The 23,444-nt window shown below is 37.7% G+C and overlaps 2 protein-coding genes across 6 annotated transcripts in view; one reads left to right on the top strand and one right to left on the bottom strand.

The window, feature by feature from the left end:
• Positions 1-12,339, bottom strand: part of LOC121863802 (iron-sulfur clusters transporter ABCB7, mitochondrial-like) — a 35,922-nt gene extending 23,583 nt beyond the window's left edge. Inside the window, exon 1 of the mRNA XM_042362629.1 lies at positions 12,165-12,339. Coding sequence (XP_042218563.1) covers positions 12,165-12,332 — 168 coding nt within the window. The 5' untranslated portion in view covers positions 12,333-12,339. The remainder of the gene's footprint in view (positions 1-12,164) is intronic.
• Positions 12,340-13,089: 750 nt separating this feature from the next.
• Positions 13,090-23,444, top strand: part of LOC121863800 (uracil phosphoribosyltransferase homolog) — a 21,203-nt gene continuing 10,848 nt past the window's right edge. The window contains exon 1 of one of the 5 annotated variants that reach the window (XM_042362625.1): positions 13,090-13,143. The gene's annotated coding sequence lies outside the window, so the exon portion shown is untranslated. Of the gene's footprint in view, positions 13,200-13,354; positions 13,491-16,155; positions 16,373-23,444 lie in introns of those variants that run through there. The other 4 variants (XM_042362624.1, XM_042362628.1, XM_042362627.1 and 1 more) reach the window with 4 other exon arrangements.

Below are 23,444 nucleotides of genomic sequence, written 5' to 3'. Positions count from 1 at the left end.
CGTACTATAGTAAACAAACGGCCTTGAGTTGCCAGCTGTCTCCAGCGGTTTTCAAAGAATCTTGAACGAGACTGTACAAAGAGGAAGACAAGAGACATGTTGCTTCTATGATGTTTGAATAACCTACAAAAGTGAGGGACACATGTGGTCTGTATGATGTACTGTACAACTCATCAGACTTCCAGCCTTCAGTGACAATTATGGCTTATAATACAGTTCCCCAAATTTTGAAGGCTCTGATTGATTTTGGGTAGAGTAAGTTAATCTTTGGATTAACCTGGCCAATTTACTTCTGAGGTTTCCTAGGAACCCAAACTCACCATTTTTGCCATGAATCATTGCCAAATGATAAATGAGCCTCTAGGCTACACTATTATTACATACTGTACCCCCTTTACCATATGTATTCCCCTTATTCCCTCCTAACAGTTTTCCAAGCTGTGTGTGTTGGACAGCCCAAATATAGATTGGAGGATGTTTTTGAATAGATAAGTGTAAGATCCTGAAACCTATAATCTAGAACAACAAAGTAAATACATTTAAGAGAAAACAATAAAAATGTCATGGAAAAGAAAACACAATATTTTTGTGTATTGAGTGGTTAACTATGCTAAAAATAAATTATATGTAATGTTTTAGTTATTATGGATCACAGGAACTTTCTGTGAAGCAGTGACAAGATACTGACTCAAGGTATTTTGACTAGGACTGCTGATGTATTCCATAAAACTTCACCAAAAATCATATCCAGTGAAAGCAAAACATCTCAAAATGTATTTACAGTATACAGGTAGTACACACAGTGCAGTAGACTTAATGTTGGTGAGTTACTAAGAAACTAAAGCAATATGTCTTGCTGGGCCTAACAGTCTAGCACTGCATCACAATTAGTGGCATATTTTTAGTAAGTTCCAAGAACTACGGTATGATTTCTTGAAATAAATAAAATTATTACTGTACTGCACACATTTCACTTACGTTTATTTTTGGCCTATAATTATTTTGTACGTACACCAAAACTAATGTCATTAAAAAGGCGTTTTGTATCATTTTAAGACACTCTGAGAATTTATTTTCTCGTAGGAATGCAGTATATCTCGGCTTCTGTAATGAAAGTCCACAGGAATATGGAATCCGATTTACAAATGTTTTTTAACAGGAACAGACACCTTTGCAAATTGGGGACTGCCTGTACTGTCAATTTTTTTTTTTTTGTCAGATGACTTCTCAGCTAATTAGAGTACTGTACATTTAAACCACATATTGTGTACTAAACAGAACTTTTAATTAAATTTTTCCTTGTACAGGTACTGTACACTTCAGGTTAATGAATCTACACTTGTAAATTTTTGTTCTTTAATTTGTAAAATTCCTTACTTCAGCAACTGTTTGGTCCCAGTGTGTTGAACCAGTGAACTTTCAATGTACTGTACGGTATATTAATTTCAATTAACATTTCTTGCACAAAAACTTTTCTGGGGAACAATTTGAGGAGAAAAAAAAAGAAAAAGATTCTGACACACACACTGCAGGCACATAAACCTAGCATGAAGTTATACATAACTGTTTATTGAAAGATGATAAAAATACACATCATTTTAACCTTCTTGATCTGTTCATCTGCTCCCTTTTGACTCCTGGGAATAAATCTTTTGTCACTCCCGGCACTTTTTGGAGAAGAAAAACAAAAAACATTTTGAAACTGTCTATTTGTCCAAAATGCACATGATATACTGTATAAACTAGAAACAGTATTTAGGATTAAGTTATTAGGTACAGTATCCTAGACCTTGAAAGGAGACATTTTCATACCTACCGGTAATCATTATCACTTCCTAAATCTCATACAGTACATACAGTATTTCAATATATTTTCAATCAGTATTTCCTTTACAGAACTGTATACATATTTTTGTGGGCCATACACCAGTTCTGTGGGAGAGCAAAGGAGAAATTATGGTTTGCTGACACCAAATGTAGGACTTTCAATTAAATATTCATCAATAACCACAAAGTTGGTAGCTGTTAAGCATGTGCAGTAAACACAGTACAAGTTTTGTATGTGTACTAAGTCAAAATACTGTAATATAAACCTCATCATGTGGTAACATCACCTTTAAAAGTCCTGTACTACTGTGAACAGTATCAAGTTCTTGATTGACTGACAGTGACAGCTCTCCAAAACTTATGTTTGCTCCTAAACAGCTACTGGCTCAAGTAGTCCAAATATCAATAAAATATGTTTAATAGGACCAAGTAGGACTAGGTTTGGGAATGTAGTGGAAATCTACATGTGACAACTGAGAGTCAATGGCTAAGCTTTTTCTTGTTGAAAAAAACCCACCAAGTGTAAGTTGTGAAGTATGATGAACTGATTGGTAGGAGTGCTGAAGTACTGTATAGTCTGAGTGTGATAGGTTGTTGTCAATTTAATTACCCTGTATTTACAATTTTCAAGTTATTATTTATATTACATCATTTTAATCTTAAGATTGTAAGATATGTAAAGAATATTAATTTTCATGATCTTTCCTGTACTACAGTGCTGTACAGTACTTGCTAAGTGTGCCTACATGAAATTACCGGTACTTTTTAATTAGCTACACATTTAGAATGTTCATGATTTACCTATTTCTGGGTCTCTACAGACTCTTACCTCTCATGGCATGAGACCCCATGTTACCATGTTTACTACACTCATCCCTTTTGCTGAGTAAGATGCCACCTTTTGATTTGTGACGTAACATGTTATTGAATATTCTTCATCACCTTTACATTTTCTAAAAGAGAACAGCATTCCCTCACCAAATTCCTACCAACAGCAAAGGCATTTGAACATTCTTGTATGCTTTTCATTTCGAACATACACATTTGCAATTGATGAACCTTCCTATGAATAACAAGGGCTATGCACTCCATCACCAGATTTCTATGACAAACACCAACAAGGTCCTCATATACCACCTGCCACCAGCTTATCTCTTCAGGAGTCATCAAACAGATGGTGGTGGCAACTTCTACATTCCATGAGGGACCATCTATGCTTACACCCAGATTCTTGTCAATGCGATGGGCACATATGACTTTTGTCTTTTCATGCAATAAAGCTTTTCGCAAGGGATCATTGGTGATATTCATCACTGCAGCTAAAACATCATCCAGATCTACAGGAACATAATTGTGAGGATTATCTTGGAGAGTAAATCCATATTCCACATAGAGTTTGACATTATCATGAGGGCCATAATTAATAAACACTTGTTCGTATGGTCCATAAGCCACCTTGGAAACAATCTCATAGCAGCCATTCTTTTCATTGATACCAGTAGTTACTTGCGCAGTATAAGAATGATTCAAGAGGTCCAAGAATGGTGCCAAAGCATACACATCCTCATCTGTTATACAAGAAGCTGGATTGTCCTCTTTCAGGTAGACAGCACGAGTGTTCACAGTAAACCATCCCCATTTAACATCCTCAACACACAGTCTGGAAGACATTTGGTTGAGCTTGGGATTCTGTGAAACAATCTTCTGCATATTGTTATAACACTGTTCAACATCCTCTAGTTGCTTACTAATAAGAGATTTTAAAAACTCTGGGAAAACATTAGTTTCTTCCACTGAGCAATGTGCTGGAACTGTATAGTCTTTAGGAAGACTGTCCAAGTATGGCTTCCATTCAGAGTTATCCCCTAAATATCTGTGGTACAAGAGAAAAAAGGTCAAGATTTCCATGGCTCTAAACTTATTTTGTGAAATTTGGAAAGACTTCTGTAACTCAGCATCCTGTAGAACATTATTACAAGTCACAAGTGCTTGCTTAGGAATGCTGACCACAACATCTCCAACATGAACACCATCCACGGTCATGAGTCCTCGGCCTGTGTCAGCAAAAAACACAGATTTCAGTTTTGAGTAAGACAATTTGTTGGAGCCTTTATTGCACATCCACTGATTTAGCTTGACCAAGACTGGATTGTCATCAACAGCATAGGAGTAAACTCCAAGTTGTCTGATTCTGTGTTTCCTCCGCCTTTTGCGCCACGTTCTCCCATACTGACCACTTGATTTAATCCGCATCTCATTTAAGTCTGACATATCACTTCCGTTCTGTTCCTTTGCTTTCCTCAATTCACTTGCATCAAAATCTGAAAAGGATGGCTTTTCTTACAATGACATTGTTCATTGCTAATACCAACTAAGATGTATAACACAGCTACCTAATACTGTACAGTACAGTATCTGTAATGCCATGATAATGAAAATGAATGTTGAAAAAGTACTTTACAATTCCTATAAGCTTTGTTATCAAATTAACTAATGTGTAATAGACAAAGTTTGGTTATTAAACATTCAAATATTCCCAGTGATATAGATTTAATGTGCAATAAAATGAGGAGACATGGTACTGTATCCTGCCAAAAGAAAATACAATAGGTCTTCCCACAACCTCCTGAATATTAATCAACTATTGACTTGCAAAGTTTTCTTTGTTATCATTACAATACTTATTGACACTATTCTTAACCTAAAGGGAGAAATCAGTCAATGGCATAGACATTAGATTGCATATCTGTGTGTGTTTGTTTTCTTATACAAAACATACTAGTATTGTAGGCAATTACAGTACAGAGACCTGTACTGTATATGGAAAGCTGTGATATATCCGTTAAGTCATATAAAGTGAAATAGAAAAGCTACATTGTCCTCATATGTGATGTATGAAGTTTTCCACAAGTGAAGAAAAATGTTGTTGTAATGTAATTAAATATGGAATCTCCCTGAAAATCTGTAAGGCAGTGTGTAAAATAGTTTCCGAGACACCTTGTACAGTGCAACATATGCAATTTATTTAATGCATTAAAATCTGCAATTATATTTTACTCCAAGTTAATATGTTGTTAATCCTGCCAATGATCTGTGTTTGAGGGATTAGAATTCAAGCAGAAACGAATCTGTTCAGTGAATTAAAGATGGATTTGTTTATGCCACCCTGTACTGTACAGTACGTACTGTATTGTAAATAAATTTTTCCTAGGTCATACAAAAAATTAAGGCAGATAAATTTTAAAATATTGATAAAACTGACAGAAACAGCATATTAATATTTTGTATTGCCATAGTTTTTGAAAGTGACGATTTACATTAAAAATATGGTTAATTCCTTCTGGATAACATCAATACAGTACCTTACTTTAGCTGACATCTTGATACATTAGTTACTATAAGGGGCCAAAGATACTCAGATAACATAAAAGACAATAATACAGAGATGGAATAAGAATCAAATGACTTAGTCAAATTATTTTTACTGTTAACTATTGTTGTATACCTGCACTTTCTAGGTACAGTATATAGATAAGAAACTGTCAGTGGCGTGTATTCCTAAGAAGCAACGTAAGCAGTGATTACCCTTAAAAAAAAAAAAAAATCCCCCTTCAAAATTAAAATACATATCTGTTTAGTTAACATACCAGTATTATTTAATTGTACATACAGTATACAGTACCATACTGCATTTTTGTTATTTAAGTCTCAATGAATTTAAGCATTGTAATAGAAGTCCAGACTTATGAAACCCGCGAGACAGGAGCATTTGCCACTTGAAAACCTGTCCCTCGAATACACAACATTCAATTTGCAGTAGCCTCTTCCAGGGTAAAATGATATGCCATGTAAGAAGAAAACTATCAATTTAAATTATATTAACCAACTTTTTCCCAAATCCATGTAAATGGGATTCAAATCATTTTAAAATGCCAAGTAGAATTCCTTTTGCTAGAGATTTGAGCAAGGAAAGTAGAGTGTACTTCTGGTTGTCCCTCCCCTACTACTACTCCCTGCGCATACAGTAACTGTAAATCCATAAGCAAGATTTCAAAATTTTGGGGGGTTTGTTTAAAATAATTTAGATATTTAATTTTACCATTGCCGTAACCTGTGCCAAATAATTGATTTCATTGGAAATAAATCTGAAATAAGTTACAATGTACGTACAATACTGAGGGTTGCTAATTGTCTAACCTTATCCATTTGCTCAGCGGTGTCATAAATAAAGGTTAAAGACAAACGAAAAATAACTACAGTATTGTACTGCGTGTTAAAAAAATTCACCAGAAAATAAAAAATATTTCCCGTGTCCTGAAAAAATTGTAAAAAAAAAAAAAAAAAAAAAATTATATACCTGCATCAACAAAACCCCTTTAAACATGGCAGCCACATACCTGGTACCTCACTGTGATTTTGTTGGTAAATATTCAGTAGTTTCCATGCATGGAAATTACCTTGGAAAATAGAACTGTAGTTATGGAGATACAGGTACAGTGAGTTCTGCTATAACGCGTGTTTTGATAATGCGAATTTGCTCTAACGCGATTTATGAATTAGGAACGATATTTGTATAACGCGAACGCTTGTTTGCTATAACGCGATTTTTGCTTGCTATTTCTCCAATTTTGTGGTATTAACTGTGAATATGGTAAAGAAGAATATCAACAAGAAGCATTCTGGTGATAGAATTCCCGGTGATGATCGTAAAAGAAAGGATATAACACTTGGAGAAGCTCGATTTTATCAACCTCAAAATCACCCTTCTCCCCCATCAAGTAAAGTGTTACATTTACTGTATGATTTCATTATTAGATATGAATGTAACATTTAATTAGACTGTGCTATCCTTTGTGTTAGGCTAACTACTAAATTTTTCAGATTTCGAGTAATCTGCACCTAACCCTATTTTCTCCATAAGCCCTGTTATTTCTATTACGCGATTTTCTATAACACGATATTTTACAAGAACACAATTATCGCGTTATAGCAGAACTACCTGTATGACCATTTCTCAACAAAAAATCCATGGTATTCCACTTGTAAAAATTTACCTTGCTTTCTCACAAGTTGGTGTTTTAAAGTATTCCCATTGCTCCTTCTCATGAGTCAGTGTTCTAGACTATATCTAGCAAGGGTGTAGGTTCTGGGGGGTATGCATCCTACCTACAATTGGGTTGGGGGATTTCCTATAAATTCATCCCCCTAACAATTCATATAATTCAGAAGATAAAATTTAAAAACAGTGGATAAATTACCAGACACAGCAAAATAACCTGAGAGGCTAAATTACCAGTCACAGCAACAGCAGATAAGCTGCTGTGGGCTAATTTGCAGATCCCTAACCTAACTTAACTAAAAAACAAATTGGGGGTACATAAATATCATCGTAAGTCATGTTTTTATTTACATATTACAATACCTGGAGCTGGCAGATGCCTGCCCCACTTTTTCGGAGAGAGGGGTGAACTTTTGGAATAATCTGCCAGAAAGTGTTGTAACGGCACCGAGGGTGAGCTCATTCAAGGCCAGACTTGACCAACACTGGAGCAGGTTCAGGTACATTCAGAAGCCAGTGCATGCCCAGTACTTGCCAACGTGCGCAACAGAGTCGTGACCGAACAACCAAGAAGCTAATGAACCGATCAGTGGTGAAGAGGATAAAAGTACAGAATAGGAAAGTATTATTACTTACTATTACATGAGCAATGGACTGAAAAAATAGCCCAAAGAGCCTGTCAGGCTATTTTACCGTGACCAGTAATTTATCCTAACGGAAATTGAAAACCTCCCGTAACTTTTATAATGTACTTTTTAAAAATTTGTGTGTTTTGCTATTTAAGAATCATTCTGAGTAATAGGGTAGATTTAATGTGGGTTTTTTCAGTTTGGGGGCTTGTAGCAGATTTTGATGAAAATCGGTATAATAATGCAGTTTTTTTTACACTAATTCCAAAAATAACTAAATTTTTGGAGACTTGAACTGAACCAAAACACTATCGTAGACTTCAATAACTAATTGAGAGAGGTAAGTTTTTGAATAACCCAACCAACCTAATCTAACCAAACCTAAACCTATACATAACGTAACCTATCCTGATCTAACCTAACCTACCTAACTTTCTCCATTTCTCCAATTTGGACGAATGGGATAATTGTATTGTATTGAAGTACCTATGTATTTGTATGATCTGTCTATGCATTTATTTGTATTTGTCTGAAACATATCTGTCTATGCATTTATCTGCCTATAAATACAACTTAATATGCCGTAACTTTTTTTTTTATTTCTGAAAAAATTGAAAGAAAATTATTTTTGGAATCAGCGTAAAAAACTGTACTAGTGTACCGATTTTCATTAAAATCTGCTGCTAGCCCCCAAACGGAAATGACCCGATTTAATCCTAACAGTGAGGTCAATCTACTTAAGTTTACAAGGGTTGACAATACAGGTACTCCTCGACTTACGACCTACTCGACTTATGACCACCTGGACATACGACCGCCGCATTCTTATAAAATGTTTTTCAAATTACGTATTTTCGAGTCCCGACGTTAGCGATCGCGCCTTGTACTAACAAAATTTTTGTTTGTAATTCCCTGTAAAATGGTTGGCAAGCATAAAAGTGAGAGTTCTCATGGTGCTGAGAAGAAAAAGAGACACCCATTTAAGATTTTCTATGTATTATTTTCGCATTTTCGACTTATGACCAATTTGACTTACGACCTGGTCGTCGGTCCCTAACCCTGTCGTAAGTCGAGGAATGACTGTAATGTTGTTAATGTAGGCATCATTGGTAAGGTTATTAAGTCATACATATACTGTACAGTAATAAGGTAGTCCCAGTAAGTTCCTTCAGTTGTGGGTCGATGACCTGTGCCCGGATGGACTATTCCCAGTAAAAAAGAACTTGTGTATTTACTTCACTGGAAAACTTTAGATAATAAGGTAAAAATCAATCGGTAATATTGCAGTTTATAGCAACCACAAAATTCCGGAAATTCACTACACTCAATCGACAGAACTATTTTTTCTATGATAATTTTCTTATACAGTATTACACCTCCGTCGCAAATTGATTATAAGGAAGTTATTGAATTTTAAAAAGAATAAAATCAGAGCACCTGTTGCCCCTACGCTGCTCTTCAAGTTGTGTGTTCGTACGTTCGCTTACCTCCCGCGCATGTGCCGGGGGTGGCCGCCAATCAAATCAGAGGGGGCCGCAGCCAATCAAATCCAATAAAAAATCTCAACATTTGATTCAACCAATTAGCTATCAATATTCGGCGTGGGTGGTAGGATGCGATTTCAATTATTGTAAGTTTATTGCATTATTTCATTCTAAAAATAAGGAAACTTTAGAGAACAGAGGAACCCAAGACGCATTCTGGTCCCTGACTCAGACTCGGAGTAAGGTAAGAAATACTATAACGGGGATCCGCCCCTGGCTACGGGGTTAGGTAAGATTAAGTTTGGTTATATTATATAAGTTAGCAAGCACAGAGTACCGGGAATTCAGAACAAGCAACCGATAGAACTATTATGAGGGGGGGATTCAAAACGAGTGATTTCCGATAAAAACTAATGTCAAATTTAAACCAATCGCATCAAGGTAGCTGATCTGACTTTCTGCCTCATTTACACACAATTGCAGGGTCTCAATTGTTTCTCTTACCATTGACAACACAACATACAGTACATATATTGTTTCTCACTTTTCATCTTTTTTTCATTTTTGTAATTCTTTATTATTACTATTATTATTATTATTATTATTATTAAATTTTCGCCCCCATGCCCCGATGTGGGTCAGTGACCTGTGCCCGGGTGGGCTAATCCCCGTAAAAAAAAAAAAAATATATATATATATATATATATATATATATATATATATATATATATATATATATATATATATATATATATATATATATATATATATATATATATATATATATATATATATATATATATATATATATATATATATATATATATATATATATATATATATATATATATATATATATATATATATATATACTGTATATATATATATATATATATATATATATATATATATATATATATATATATATATATATACACAGTATTACCCCGCTTTACGCGGTTTCACTTTCCGCGATTTCTCATTTACGCGGTGCCTCGCCACAACCGAACTTTCACTTTCCGCGGTGCCTCGCCAGGACCGAAACTTTCACTTTCCGCGGTGCATCTACTCATATACGCTGGAAGCGGCACAGGCAGGATGCGCACAAGGTTGCCCAGTCATCAAAACATTACCGAGTTCTTCACCCGCCACCCACCACAGCCGGCCCAAGTCAGTGATAGTGATAATTATAGAGAGGATATGGACTTATATGGACTTTGAGGGGTTTGACAAAGAGGCCCTGCAAGCCTCTGTGGTGGATAAAAATACAATTGATACAAGTGATACAGGTGAGGGCCAATAATCTGCCCTCTGCCTCGGAACCAACTCCCCATCCCCGTGTGCCCAGCCATCTTTTCTACTAATGTAAGTGTTAAAAAAACTAATATTATTGATATTTCTCTTAATTATTAATTGTGTGCATACCATCATAAAGTTAAGATAATATTTTTACTACAACATAGTTGTGTGTCGTCAAAAAGTGGAGTTTGGGGGTCAGGCCAGTCTCTATTGGAATTAATCCCATATGTTCTGTTGTTCACTTTACGCGGTTTTCACTTTACGCGGTACCCTGTGGGTTCAATTGACCGGCTAAATCGGGGTACTACTGTATAAGTATAAAAAAAAATATCAGATTCTTTGGTTGCTGTAATCTGCAATTTTACCAATCAATCAAACTACAGTAATTCTGCAAAAAAAGCACTATACCTGTACTGTACTTCCTTAAACGATATAAAAGATGTATGTTGCTATGATTATGTTCAGAGATGCATTTCTAGAAGTCTCAAATCCTCCCATTCAATCACAAAAAATCTACACCAATGAACCAGTCAAGGTTGGACTTGAACGAGTTCATAGTGCCATTACGAAATTCTGTAGCAGGTTATTCCAAGAGTTCACAATTCGTTATTATTTTCTTGTAGCTCCGTTCATTCCTACCACTAATCTATTTTCATATTCGAATAAGACGTCTAATTATAAGATAATTTTCATCTATTACATTACCGGCGGAAATGCATAATAACGGAGGTAGCTCTTCCAATTTTGTTTTCTATTTTCTTCCATTAACATCGCGCCATTATTGTCTGCCTCTCCTCCAACACTGTGTGTCTCCTGTGTCCCCTTCATAAATCTTCCTGCGCATGCGTTGCTGTACACGTCACGCGGCCAATCAAAAGCCTTTTTTTATTTTGAAACCAATTAAAAGTTTTTGGGTTTAATTCGCGGTTTTTTTGACCCAATCAAATTCGAGTATTCTTTTTGGTCTCTCATATTTTGAAATTCAAGTTCAGTTCCGACCATGGAAGTCTGCGATGGGTGTCACTTCAATTACAGTATATGGAGCTGATTGCGAGTTTTTGGAAAAAAACGAAGAAACTATAGCATTTTTTCGATCGCATGGTGTTCTTCCAACCTCAGTAAAGTGTTCTAAGTGCAAGATTGAATGTAAATATAGCAAAGACCAACATATGTGACGTTGTGTAAGAATCCCAGAATGCAACGATGAACAAGAACCAGGCCAATAAGGTAAGAAATAGGTGATTCCATCATATGGTGAGAGCCAGTTAAGTTAGATTAGGTTAGGTTTGGTTATTGTTTTTCTATTGTTTTATTGTGTATTTCTTTGTCGCTTAGGCACTTTTTTTTCTCGGAAAACGTCAAACGAAAAAAATCGCTAAAAACCCCCGGCTAATTTCCGCCAAAAAGGAAGGTCATATTCGGTGTCAGCACACACAAATACACCAGAAAAATATATTTTTAACTTACTACAAGTGAACGGAGCTACAAGAAAAATTTACCCACAATTCTTTCTCCAAAGACGTTAGGTCTGAAAGTTTTCTTTACCATGCCCAGTACTTGCGAACAGTGCGTAAGAGACGTGACTGATCACCTAAGCGCCTAACGAGCCGATCAGCGGTGAAGAGGATAAAAGTAAAAGTAAAGATTATTAGGTTGTGTCTTAGAGTGGGGCGACCATCGGCTAGCTCCAGATATTAACGGCGATACAGGAAATGTGCGAAATTACAATACAGTACTTAATATTATCAACCAAAAAATAACAAACAGCCTAGGGATTAGAAATGCTTCACAACGATAATTTAAGTACAACAAATATTCTTAGTAAGCCCGAGAATAACAGCAAAGATGGACCCACTAACAACTCACCTTACTGCATAAACTGTGGCTCAGTGAAAGTGATTTGCGTGGTGAATTTCTTCTTTGATGCGTGTGTAATCCATACAAAGAAGCGTATCCTAGTAATCCCCTGGAAAATGAAGATTCCGTCAATTTTTTACTGGTGCACTGCCAGTATGATATCAGCTGTAGAGCCATAACTCGCGGAAGAATACATAACATATGTTTACTGAGAATTTTGACGCGGCTTATTTAAAACTGAAATCATTGTAAATTACATCTGATTGTCACTACCATCACAATAGGCATTATATATGTGTATTATCTTATATTTTATTATATAACCTGATGCATGTTTGGTATAATCTATAGAAACTAAACAGTACTTAATATTTCAATATTAAGAAATGATATTAATCATTAGAATACTTTTTGACAATCGCGATTGTCGTTTGGCATCAAGCATAGAACCTAGTTATAGGTTTCAAAAGAACAAACATTTATTGAGGTACAAACACCTATTTTTGGAGTGAGTAAGCACGTGTTATCAGTGGCTGCTAAAAAGACTTGCAAACATGGCACCAGTCTTTCTATGGTGTCCTTTTACATACTTCCAGGGAGCGTTTCCGAAAGAAAATAATATTATTTTCCATAGGATTGAATACTTACAACATATTTATAACAGAGGCTATTGACACTTAGGTACTGTAAGACCAATATAGATTTTGTGAGTCATTAACGGGCCCCACAACACTGTGGAAAATACCGGTTTAGGATGAAAGTGATTACATTTTGATACATCTGTAAACTATTTCGATGTTATCAATTACAAATTAATCATAAATTTAATTTATTAAATATATAAATAACCTGTATTGCTTTATATTACAGATAAAATATACGAAATGGCGGGGACTTGTTCCTGTTGCGGATGATTGTGCACGCGCGGTCGGCACCAAAACACGAGAGGGGATGGCAAAGACGGCATTCAGCACGTGTCTTTCTTAGAGTACGTGTCTCGGGGGGGCCTTGTCACTACGACCGCCTAAGTGACTTGACATAAGTGTTAGATAATCCATAGAACAATAGCTTTGGGTGTGTGCTATGATGGCATAATGACGTGGCTATTACATTCAAAATGTGGTAACAGTAAGAGTGTTTCACGAACAAAGTAGGCGAGGTGTGAAGAGAGGTTTTCCTGGCGACCTGCGCGGTGCAGCAGGGCTGGGAATGACGTCCGCCGCCGCCCAGGCCTCACCATCCCTATTTACTACTCTTAAAGTTTCATCCCGGTGGGGATTTCCAGTTTCCTGGCAACTCCGTCAATCGTTCCAGTATCCTGTGGTGATGTAGAACGTATAACGCCGTTGTTTATCGTCTTGGCAGTAACTTATGGTCAGGTTCCTAGCTATGCATTTTTGGGATTCGATCAGCGTAGGTTGAAGGCTGTGAGAACAAGTGACCTACTTCTTTGATGGTGACCTGGCTGGGTCATGCTATCAGCGGTGTAGGGTTGAGTGGACATACTGTAGTACAAGTATCACTTTGAGGCAGGCAGGTAACTTCTGCCTTCACCTGGATTACCTTGAAAATCGTACAAGTATGGCAAGGACTCCCTGGTTCCTTAAACTTCCTGTTTGCATATGTTCCTAATATATAATCCAGTGTATAATGGATGGAATACATAACCTTGAAAAATATTGTAGAGTAGTGCAGTAGAATTGCCATGTACCTTATGACAGGTAGGGTGAAGTGTTCACAGTACCACATACCTTACCTGACGATCCATAGTAAAACATACTTAGATCGTTGAAGGATTGATAATAAAAGTATACTGTATATTGATTTTGGTATGAGTGAAGGTAGACATACGTGGCGGTCATTTCGTCTCGCTGCGATACGCTTAAATAGCAAGTTGGCAACGTTCTAACGTGAGCGAAATTATTTGAATGTCATATGTATATGGCATTTCCTTTCTTCTAAACAGCGGTAATGGAGAGGAATTTGTATTGTAATAGTTACATGGAAATGTGTCTAATTCAAGTATTGGGACAGACAAATTGTGGGTTACATTTCAGGACTTGTATCACATATTCCAACGCATTATATTTTATTAACTAGATAACCCAAATACTGTACATCGTAAACGGAAAACACGCATTTTTACTTTATCTTCAAAAAATGTTGAAAGGACTTTGTGGCGTGTTTGTTTATTAAATAAATCACACAATTGGCATGTAAAAAGTTTAAGATTTGGCAATCATATTAGTCTTACAAACGTTAATACGTCTTCTCTAATTTTACATTTGGTGCAGTTATATATATATATATATATATATATATATATATATATATATATATATATATATATATATATATATATATATATATATATATATTTATAGATATATATATATATATATTTATAGATATATATATATATATATTTATAGATATATATATATATATATTTATAGATATATATATATATATTTATATTTATATATATATATATATATATATTTATATTTATATATTGATGGTGGATGATGTTATATGTAGTGATGATGGATGATGTTATATGTAGTGATGATGGATGATGTTCTATGTAGTGATGATGGGTGGTGTTATATGCAGTGATGATTAGACAATAAAATAATAACAGTTTAATGCTAAAAAATATACTTTGCTGTACCGTTGTAGTGAAACTTACATACACCGTTAATGAACTATTGATGGAAGAAGAAGTTTTGGGGACTGAACAGTAGTAGCAAAGAGGGAGTTACTCAGAGAGACAGACTACTCAGTTGAAGTTCTGGTGAATTTTCTTGAAGAAAATGAGCCTCACATGGTGCCTGATCAAGCAAATGCTTATGAACAGATCTTGCAAGCGATACAAGCGGAGCAGGGAAGTATGATCTTTCTCGATGCACCTGGCAGGACAGGAGAAACATTCCTGATCAACCTTCTGTTGGCTCACAATGAGAATCCAATGTGCAACATTAAAAAAGGATCGGCAAAGACAAAACTCTTAGAAAAATGCAGCCTCATAGTTTGGGATGAATGCACTATGTCTCAAGTTAGCGTTTGAAGCATTGGACAGGACCTTGCAAGACATACGAGAAAATGACCATCCATCATCACTACATATAACACCACCCATCATCACTACATATAAGGCTAACCCCCTTAAAAAAAAAAAGACGACCGATCGCCCAAGCGGCGAACGAGCCGATCAGTGGTGAAGAGGATAAAAGTATAATGTGTTGTGTAATGGTAGACCCTGCTGCCATATGGCATCACAAAAATTTTGACCAAGTCCCAGGTTGCTGATCTGACTTTCTGCCTCATATACACAATTGCAGGGTTTCAATGGTTTCTCTTACTGTATCCAACACAACATACATAATGTATATCGTTTCACACTCTTGGTTTATTTTTTCGATTTTGTATTTATTTATGGTATTATTTATTTATTATTTTTATCTATTTCTTAATTATTATTATATTGTCGCCCCCAAGGCCCTGATGTGGGTCAGTGACCTGTGCTCGGGTGGGCTAATCCCCGTATATATTATATATATATATATATATATATATATATATATATATATATATATATATATATATATATATATATATATATATATATAGATAGATAGATAAAACAAAAAGTATAGTGCACTCTTTTTCATGATGTCTTTTACAGTGGGATTTCAGTGTTACATAATTTCTTTATATACAGTATACATGTATACTTGTGTCTGATATATATATGCCTGTGTGTGTATGTTCGCACCCTGACTGTTATTACAAAGATTAGGCTTTACAATTTCCAAAGCAAATCTTGCAACTGCGCCTCAGACGATGTGTGTCGTCAGTGTGTACGTGACCTGTATCTGCTGTATGAAGCAAGATGAACTACGTAATCCATGCAAGTTTCTTTGGTGAAGAATAGTGGACGCTTACTGTACTTAATTTTCATTCGTAATAACTATATAACTAATAACTGTAGTAATATAAAAACCGACATACGATGTATTCGGCAACGTAGTAATTCTTTGCCCAAGCAGCTAACGAGCCGATCAGTGGTGAAGAGGATAAAAGAATATTTTGTGACGTAACTTGTCTTGATGGAAGGAGAATTGTGAGCAGTGCACACTGTACTCTGTACAGTATACTTAGGGGTTGACAGGACTGAATTGTCAATAGTAGTAAGAGGCTTTTGAATTTTCAAGGTATGTACTTGTTAACAGGATTTTTTTTATTACTTGTTCACATAAAACGTATGAGTCCAGCTACGAATATTGATTTCAAATTGATTGCAGTACTCAAATGCTGCATAACTCCGGTATTCTGTGTATTACGTCACATCCTGTACGTTCAAATAATTTGACTATGTTTGTTATCCGTTCTTATACGAGAGCAGCCATTAAAAACACCATAGTTAATCTGTTTGAATTAAGAGCTAACTGTTTTAGTTAGACTGGTGGTTTATTATTATATATTTATGAAATCTCTGTACTTGTGCTGTTATTGTACTACTTCCTAACTAGTAAATGCGAGCAACACTACTCCTGTCAAGCGTGTAAATTATTGAGTATACTGTACTAAGAATTACATGATTGGCTATATAAAGTATCATTAAAGTGGAATTTTGGTGGTTGAACAACACCCGAAAAACTTGCCACACAGCTGGAATTTAAACTCCCCAATACCAGAAATGCAGTCAAGGCAAACCCTCTGTTGGTAAATGAAAAAAAGAAAGAAACTCTTCTGAGGTACAATTAGGTTTTAGTTACCACCCGGAAGATCCCACCAGGAATACCTACGGGATAAGCATGTAAACTTGTCCGGGTTAAAAAGCAAGGAGAAAAAAAAACTGGTCTGGCGAGTTACGAGATTGAGGACCTTATATTAGTGCTGCTGTTGGCGCCACAATAGTCTACTTGAATTGTGCCCGATCTCTCTTGTATTATGGTCCCTTTACATGACAGTGAGGTAGTTCATTGTTGAATTGGGTAGAAATTGGGTCGTATAAATTTATAACTAGTTTTAATAACATGAAAATTTTAACATTAAGCGCTTCTAGTTGTTTATTTATGGCTACAAATTATATAAAAGAATTAGTATGACAGAAGAAAGGTACAAAATTAAGAAAAGATGGAAAAATTATACCCGGTACTTGATATTCCAGACACGTGAGGCCACTCGGTTGCCATGGCCTTGGTTGTGGACTGGCAGCCTTTCTTGCTTGAGTGATGCCACACTGCACCTTACTCATTTATTTTTCATTCACCATATGCAGACATGGCGGAAGCACTAAACTTACTAAAGTAATGTTGTTGTAAATAAACATAGTTGTATCTTAGTCAGGGAACTGGTTTAGGTGTATGACTATTACGATGGTAGTTCCTTGCTGAGGCAAAGCTCCTCTTTAATAGTATTTATTTTTGAGGGGGATGACTATACTTTGTTGGAGTCGGTTCTTTGACTTGTTCACATGTTGGTCGCCTACCTTAAAAAGCATTTTTTTATAGCATTTATATGGTTGATTTGACTTCCCATTCATTCCTTCATGTTTACTTTTATTCTCTTCACCACTGATTAGATGTCACCTATACCTTTTCATATGATCTGCCACGATTCAAACGCCATTTTTATCGTTACCAAACAAGACCAAGTCCCAGGTTGCTGAACTGACTTTCTGCCTCATTTTCACAATTGCAGGGTTTCAATTGTTTCTCTTAGTATTGGCAACACAACATACATACTGTATTTTGTAGGGGTATCGAGATATTAATGTTGTCTAGCACTCAGGATGGAAGGAAACTCTAATGTGGTTTTCTTGTATAATATATAAGTTATATGATAGACAGTCTGGTGCTGGAGATGCCGTGTGGTGGGGAGCTGCTCAGTAGAAGACGTTCGGTGAGTAGCGTGTTGAAGGAGGTAGATGTGCAGGAGCTTTGTTAGAGAAGATGTTGCCTGTTGCTGGCCTCCTGGTTGAATGAATGCTGGATAGCTAGGAGCTTGCTGGAGGAGGTGTTGCGTGTTCAGGAAGATGGGCCAGAATGAGAGTTGGTTGGTGAGGAAGCTCAGAGGACATGCTCGCTGGCGGGAGCGAGGACCGCCAGGCAGGCGAGGAGAAGCGAGGGGCCGCCAGGCAGCGGCGGAGGAGGAGGTGGTGTTGCTTGTTCAGGAAGAATGGTCAGAATGAATTCTCAATGGAGAGACAGAGCTTATATACCCAGCAGCAGCCGCTATGAGTCATGTTGGGAAAACCCAGAAAGTCGCCGGTGAATAGTTTCGTTGCTAGGCAACGGCAAGTCGGAATGCGTGGAGGTGCCGTGTGGTGGCAGTGGCTACGCAGTTGTAGGCAGTTGTAGGGGAGACGTCCACTACAATTTCGTTTCCCACGCTTAATTTATTTATTCGTTTTTGTATTTATTATTTTATTTTTTTGTATAATTTTATCTATTTTTATTAATTATTATTATAATAATAATAATTATTGTTATCGCCACACGCAATTGTGAACGATGGCCATATGTTAAGTGAAGAAACTTTACAACTCGGAATAGCTTACTAAGCGAGATGGAGCTGGTAGCAGCTGTGTGACTGCCTGAGGGGCAGACTATGCCTTCTACTGTAGAGGCAACATCTTGATTCTCGTCAGCCAACAATCCACCTGCCGCCCTCGTTGAGGTCTGCTCCATGTAGTCCATGACTAGTGTCGTCGGCTGGGTTCATTGCCGACTTCACATGTATCGTTGCCACTCAATTGGCCACGAAGGAATGGAAGCGTCTTTCTGTGTTTCGTATGTACTGAAAGACTGCCGTACTGTCTGTTCAGAAAACTGATTTGTCTATTTGTAATTCAAGTTCTCGTTGTAGTTGTTTGTCTGCCTTGGCAGCCAGTACTGCCGCGCAGAGCTCGAGTCGAGGTATGGTCTGCTATTTCAGAGGGGCTACATTGCCTTGCCACACACAAAGGAGATATGGTGGGTTCCATCTTCACACGTGGTCCTCAGATACGATACAGCTCCATACGCTTGTTGGGAGGTGTCGTAGAAGTGTAGTTGCACGGCAGCCACTGGATTTGCATCCTCGGGTGGGTAGCACCGTGGAACGTGTACCTGTGATAGGTGAGGAAGTTTATAAAGCCAACTTCACCAAGCCACCCTGTTCTGTTCAGCCATTCGTTCATCCCACCCAACTCCTCGTCTACACTCATCTTGGAATATAATTTTGGCTCTTATGACGCTCGGAGCAATGAGTCCCAGTGGGTCATATATGGAGCTGACCATACTCAGAAGGCCTCGTTTCATCTCCGAATTTAATGTTGCCATTCTGACAAAGTGGTTCGGCATAATCACGGCTCACCACTCCAAGCGGTCCATTTATAGTCCAGCCCAGATGGGTGTGTGTTGCAAACGACTCTCCGTCCTTCCTGGCCCTTACTTTTAACGGCACTAATACTTGTGGTACATCCAGACCTATCAGGAGACCCACTCTTTTCGGTGCTTGGTGTAGTGCAGTACCTTGGAGGTGTTCCCACATGGTGATGTCTTGGGTGTCTTCGACCGAAAACCCTCAGAGAAGACTGTAGATTCTCAACAACAATGACCTTGGGGAAAGTGATGGATCGGCTCTTTCTTACTCCTACACTAGCCACTTTTACACTGATCTCTTCGGTGTTTACACTACTTCTTTCTTTCATGATCGTGCCAAGGGAAAAAACTGGCCTTCCCTCTGCCTGCAGCCGGTTAGCTAGACTACGCGTGCAGTATGATCGGTTGCTGCCTGAATCCAAGAGAGCTCCGGTGACCACTGCTCCTTTTGCCTCTTGGTTTTTCTCCTCCACCCTGACTTTCACTATTGGAAATGTGACTCTGTTGGACTCTTGTAATCACAACTTGCAATTGTTGGGTTCTTCACGCCGATCATCAATTCCGTTGTTGGTTATGGTTTCCCTGACCCATCTATGAGGATTTCCTCTATTCGTGGTCACCAGCACGCTTTGTGTACTCCCAGTCCTTTTTCCCAAGTAGGCTTGTACCGGCTTCGGTCTTCCATGATTTAGCTCCACTAGTTGCCGATTTTGGTGGTGGCATAATGGCCTTAAGTTGACTCATTCTAGGTCGCTTGTGGTCAGGTGATATGTCTATTTGGTTAGTGCCCACAGTGATTGCTCTCTTCACCCTTTGGAAACTAGTCTGGTCTTCTCTTTCAACTTCGCCCAGTTGCGCCTTGCCACTGCTCGTCAGAACTTCCGTGAAGTGCAGAAGCCTTGAGTGTACTCCAGAGCAACCATCTTCTGGCTGCACTCCGTTATCCGGTGATTGCGACCCAGGCAGGCGAAGCAGCAATGTTCTTCCCTTACGAGGGAAGTTTGCTTCCCTGTGGACTTGCTGAGGAATGTCCGGCATATCTGAAGAAGGTGATCTCAACGGCATAACGAACAGCGTTCATCATCCGTTTCTCTGGTTGTCTTTATTCCTGACGTCACCAGACCCACAAGTTTCTTCCTCGACGAGGATTGGCGTGAGGGTGAGTCTGCATATATTCTGCTTGGTTCCTCTGGTCCTTGTCCCTTTGGGGCCTCCTCCGCCTTGTCGACCATATCCATAGTGAATTTCAACATCCACTCGATCCCAGGAGGCTTCCCTTGCTTCTTTTGTATTCATGCACCTCGCATTTTTGGGTCTAGGGTTAGACCAACGAGAACAAATACTGAATAATGTCCTGCAGGAAGATGTTGGCTGACGAGAATCAAGATGTTGCCTCTACTTTAGAAGGCGATAGTCTGCCCCTCAGGCAGTCACACAGCTGCTACCAGCTCCATCTCGCTTAGTAAGCTATTCTGAATTGTAAACAGTTTCTTCACTTAACATGTGGCCGGCGCGCACAATTGTGCGTGGCGATAACAATAATAATATTTTCGTCCCCCCAGGCCCTGATGTGGGTCAGTGACCTGTGCTAGGGTGGACTCATCCCCATAAAAAAAAGAGCTATTGACAAAAGCCTATTGTAATCCTAGGAGAGAATGTGAGCATGTTTTGTTTTTAAATTTTCCTTAATGAATATATTGTAAATTCTTTAGTGAGCTTTATCCAGTGGTAAATTTTCTGATGGGATTTTTTTCTTAGCGACATTGCCTAGTGCAATTTCATTCTGTGGAAAATTGTCTGATTCAATTTGATTTGATCAGAAATTGTCTAGTGAGATTTTATATAATGAAATGCTGGTTAAATTAAGAACTTCCCCAACAATGCAGGTGGCTGCATTTACAAGGTTCCTTGCAAGGAATGTAATGTGTTTTACTTAGGCCAGATGGGGAAAGATCTTTTAACGACTTAAACAGTATAAATATAGTGTTAGGACAGGCCAGGAATCCAATGCTCTGTTTATTCACATGAGAGATAATAAGCATTGCATTGACTGGGATAATGCCTCCTCAACATTACCTTGCAATTCAATTGTCAGTAGGAACATTATAGAATCCAGTCTCCTTAAACATACCGAATCTGTCAACATGAATTTGAGTAATGGTATGTACAAACTGGATAATTTTGTGATTAAGAAGATTTGTAACCAGGTGAGAAGGTTGGGTCATCTTACCCTATGACCTGACTATGCACAGCTGCTGTGCTTAGAGATGGCATGGTCAATTTTTTTTTATTAAGATTAGTAAGGGTCATTGCCTTATGACCCGAACATTGTGGACTCATGCTGTCCCCTATGGACTTGATCTCACTCTCCTCTCTTGTATATATTAGCCTTGTCAAGTATTTCTCCTTAGTCTGTACCCACCCCTGAAGATATGAATTACACGAAAGCGCTTGGGAACTTCATGTTCTCTTGTTTCCTTGTGGTTATCAGCATATACTTGGATCACGTGCACCTACAGTGATTTACTTGCATATATATACAGTATATATATATATATATATATATATATATATATATATATATATATATATATATATATATATATATATATATATATATATATATATATATATATATATATATATATATATACACACACACACAGGGGGGTATACAGTGGACCCCCGGTTAATGGTTAATGAACACAATTCGTTCCAGAAGGTTGTTCGTTAACCGAAAATTTTGTTAACCGAAACCATTGTTTCAATGGGTTTTTGGTTAATTGGTTCCAGCTCACCGAAAATTACCTAAAGTAAAAGAAAATGCAGTAAAGTACACTTACTTTGAGGTGTGTATGCAGAAGGCTCCTGGATGATGATGCTGATGTGAATTTGAAGTGGGAGGGGGAGGAGAAGGAAGTGGGGGTGGAGGAGAAGCATTTTACTGCTTCTTGGAAGGTGAGTCACCTTCCATGAAAATGTCAGGAACCTCTGGACTGACAGATTCTCCAGCAGGAACATCCTCTTTCCTTCTTGAAGTGGAAGGCTGAGGGGTAGCATCTGTTTCCCGATGCCTTTTAGTGAAGAAACTCTCAATTTTTCTTTGTGGGGCATTTCTCCTCCTCATCATTAACTGATGTTTGAAGAAGGAGACTACTCTGTCCTCTACATTACACAAAATAGGTTCTGCTGTTTCCACATCTGGGTACCTTGAAGCCAGTTTCCTGAACTTATCCCAGTAGTGAACAACATCTTTCAAATCTGAAGTAGACATATGGTCATCACTTTCCCGTTCCTCCTCACCACTGTCAGCCTCTAACATCTCATCCAGTTGCTGCAAGTCTTCAGGAGTAAGTTCCTGCTCATGAAACATCACAAGCTCTTCCACATCAACCTCCTCCATTTCGAGGTCCAATGACTGACCAATGGACACAATCTCCTTGTCCAACTCTGCTTCTTTTGCAAATCCCTCAAAATCATGAACTGCTAATGGCCACAGTGCTTTCCATGCAGAATTGAGAGATCTAATGGAGACTACTTGCCATGATGACACAATCAATTTTACAGCCTCCAGGATGTTAAATTGTGCCTTCCAGAACTGTGCCAGTGTTAGTTCAGGATCAGTGGGAGTTGCCTGATAACACCTCCTGATCATTTTCTTCATGTACAACTTCTTGAAGTTGCTGATCACATTCTGGTCCATTTGCTGCATGATTGATGTAGTGTTGGGAGGCAAAAACATCACTTTGACAAAGTCAAATTGAGCCTCCAAAGTGCTGGCAAGTTCAGGGTCATGACCAGGGGCATTATCCATAAGGAGAAGAGCCTTTAAAGGGAGTTTATTGGGGATTAGGTAGCTCTTGACAGAAGGGCAAAACACCTCAACAGCCCATTCATTAAAGAGCTGTCTTGTCAC

This window comes from Homarus americanus, unplaced genomic scaffold (genome assembly GCF_018991925.1).
Source record: "Homarus americanus isolate GMGI-L3 unplaced genomic scaffold, GMGI_Hamer_2.0 scaffold48354, whole genome shotgun sequence".
NCBI lineage: Eukaryota > Metazoa > Arthropoda > Malacostraca > Decapoda > Nephropidae > Homarus > Homarus americanus.
Note: the sequence above shows the minus strand (reverse complement) of the source record. Positions and strands in the feature narration are given on the sequence as shown.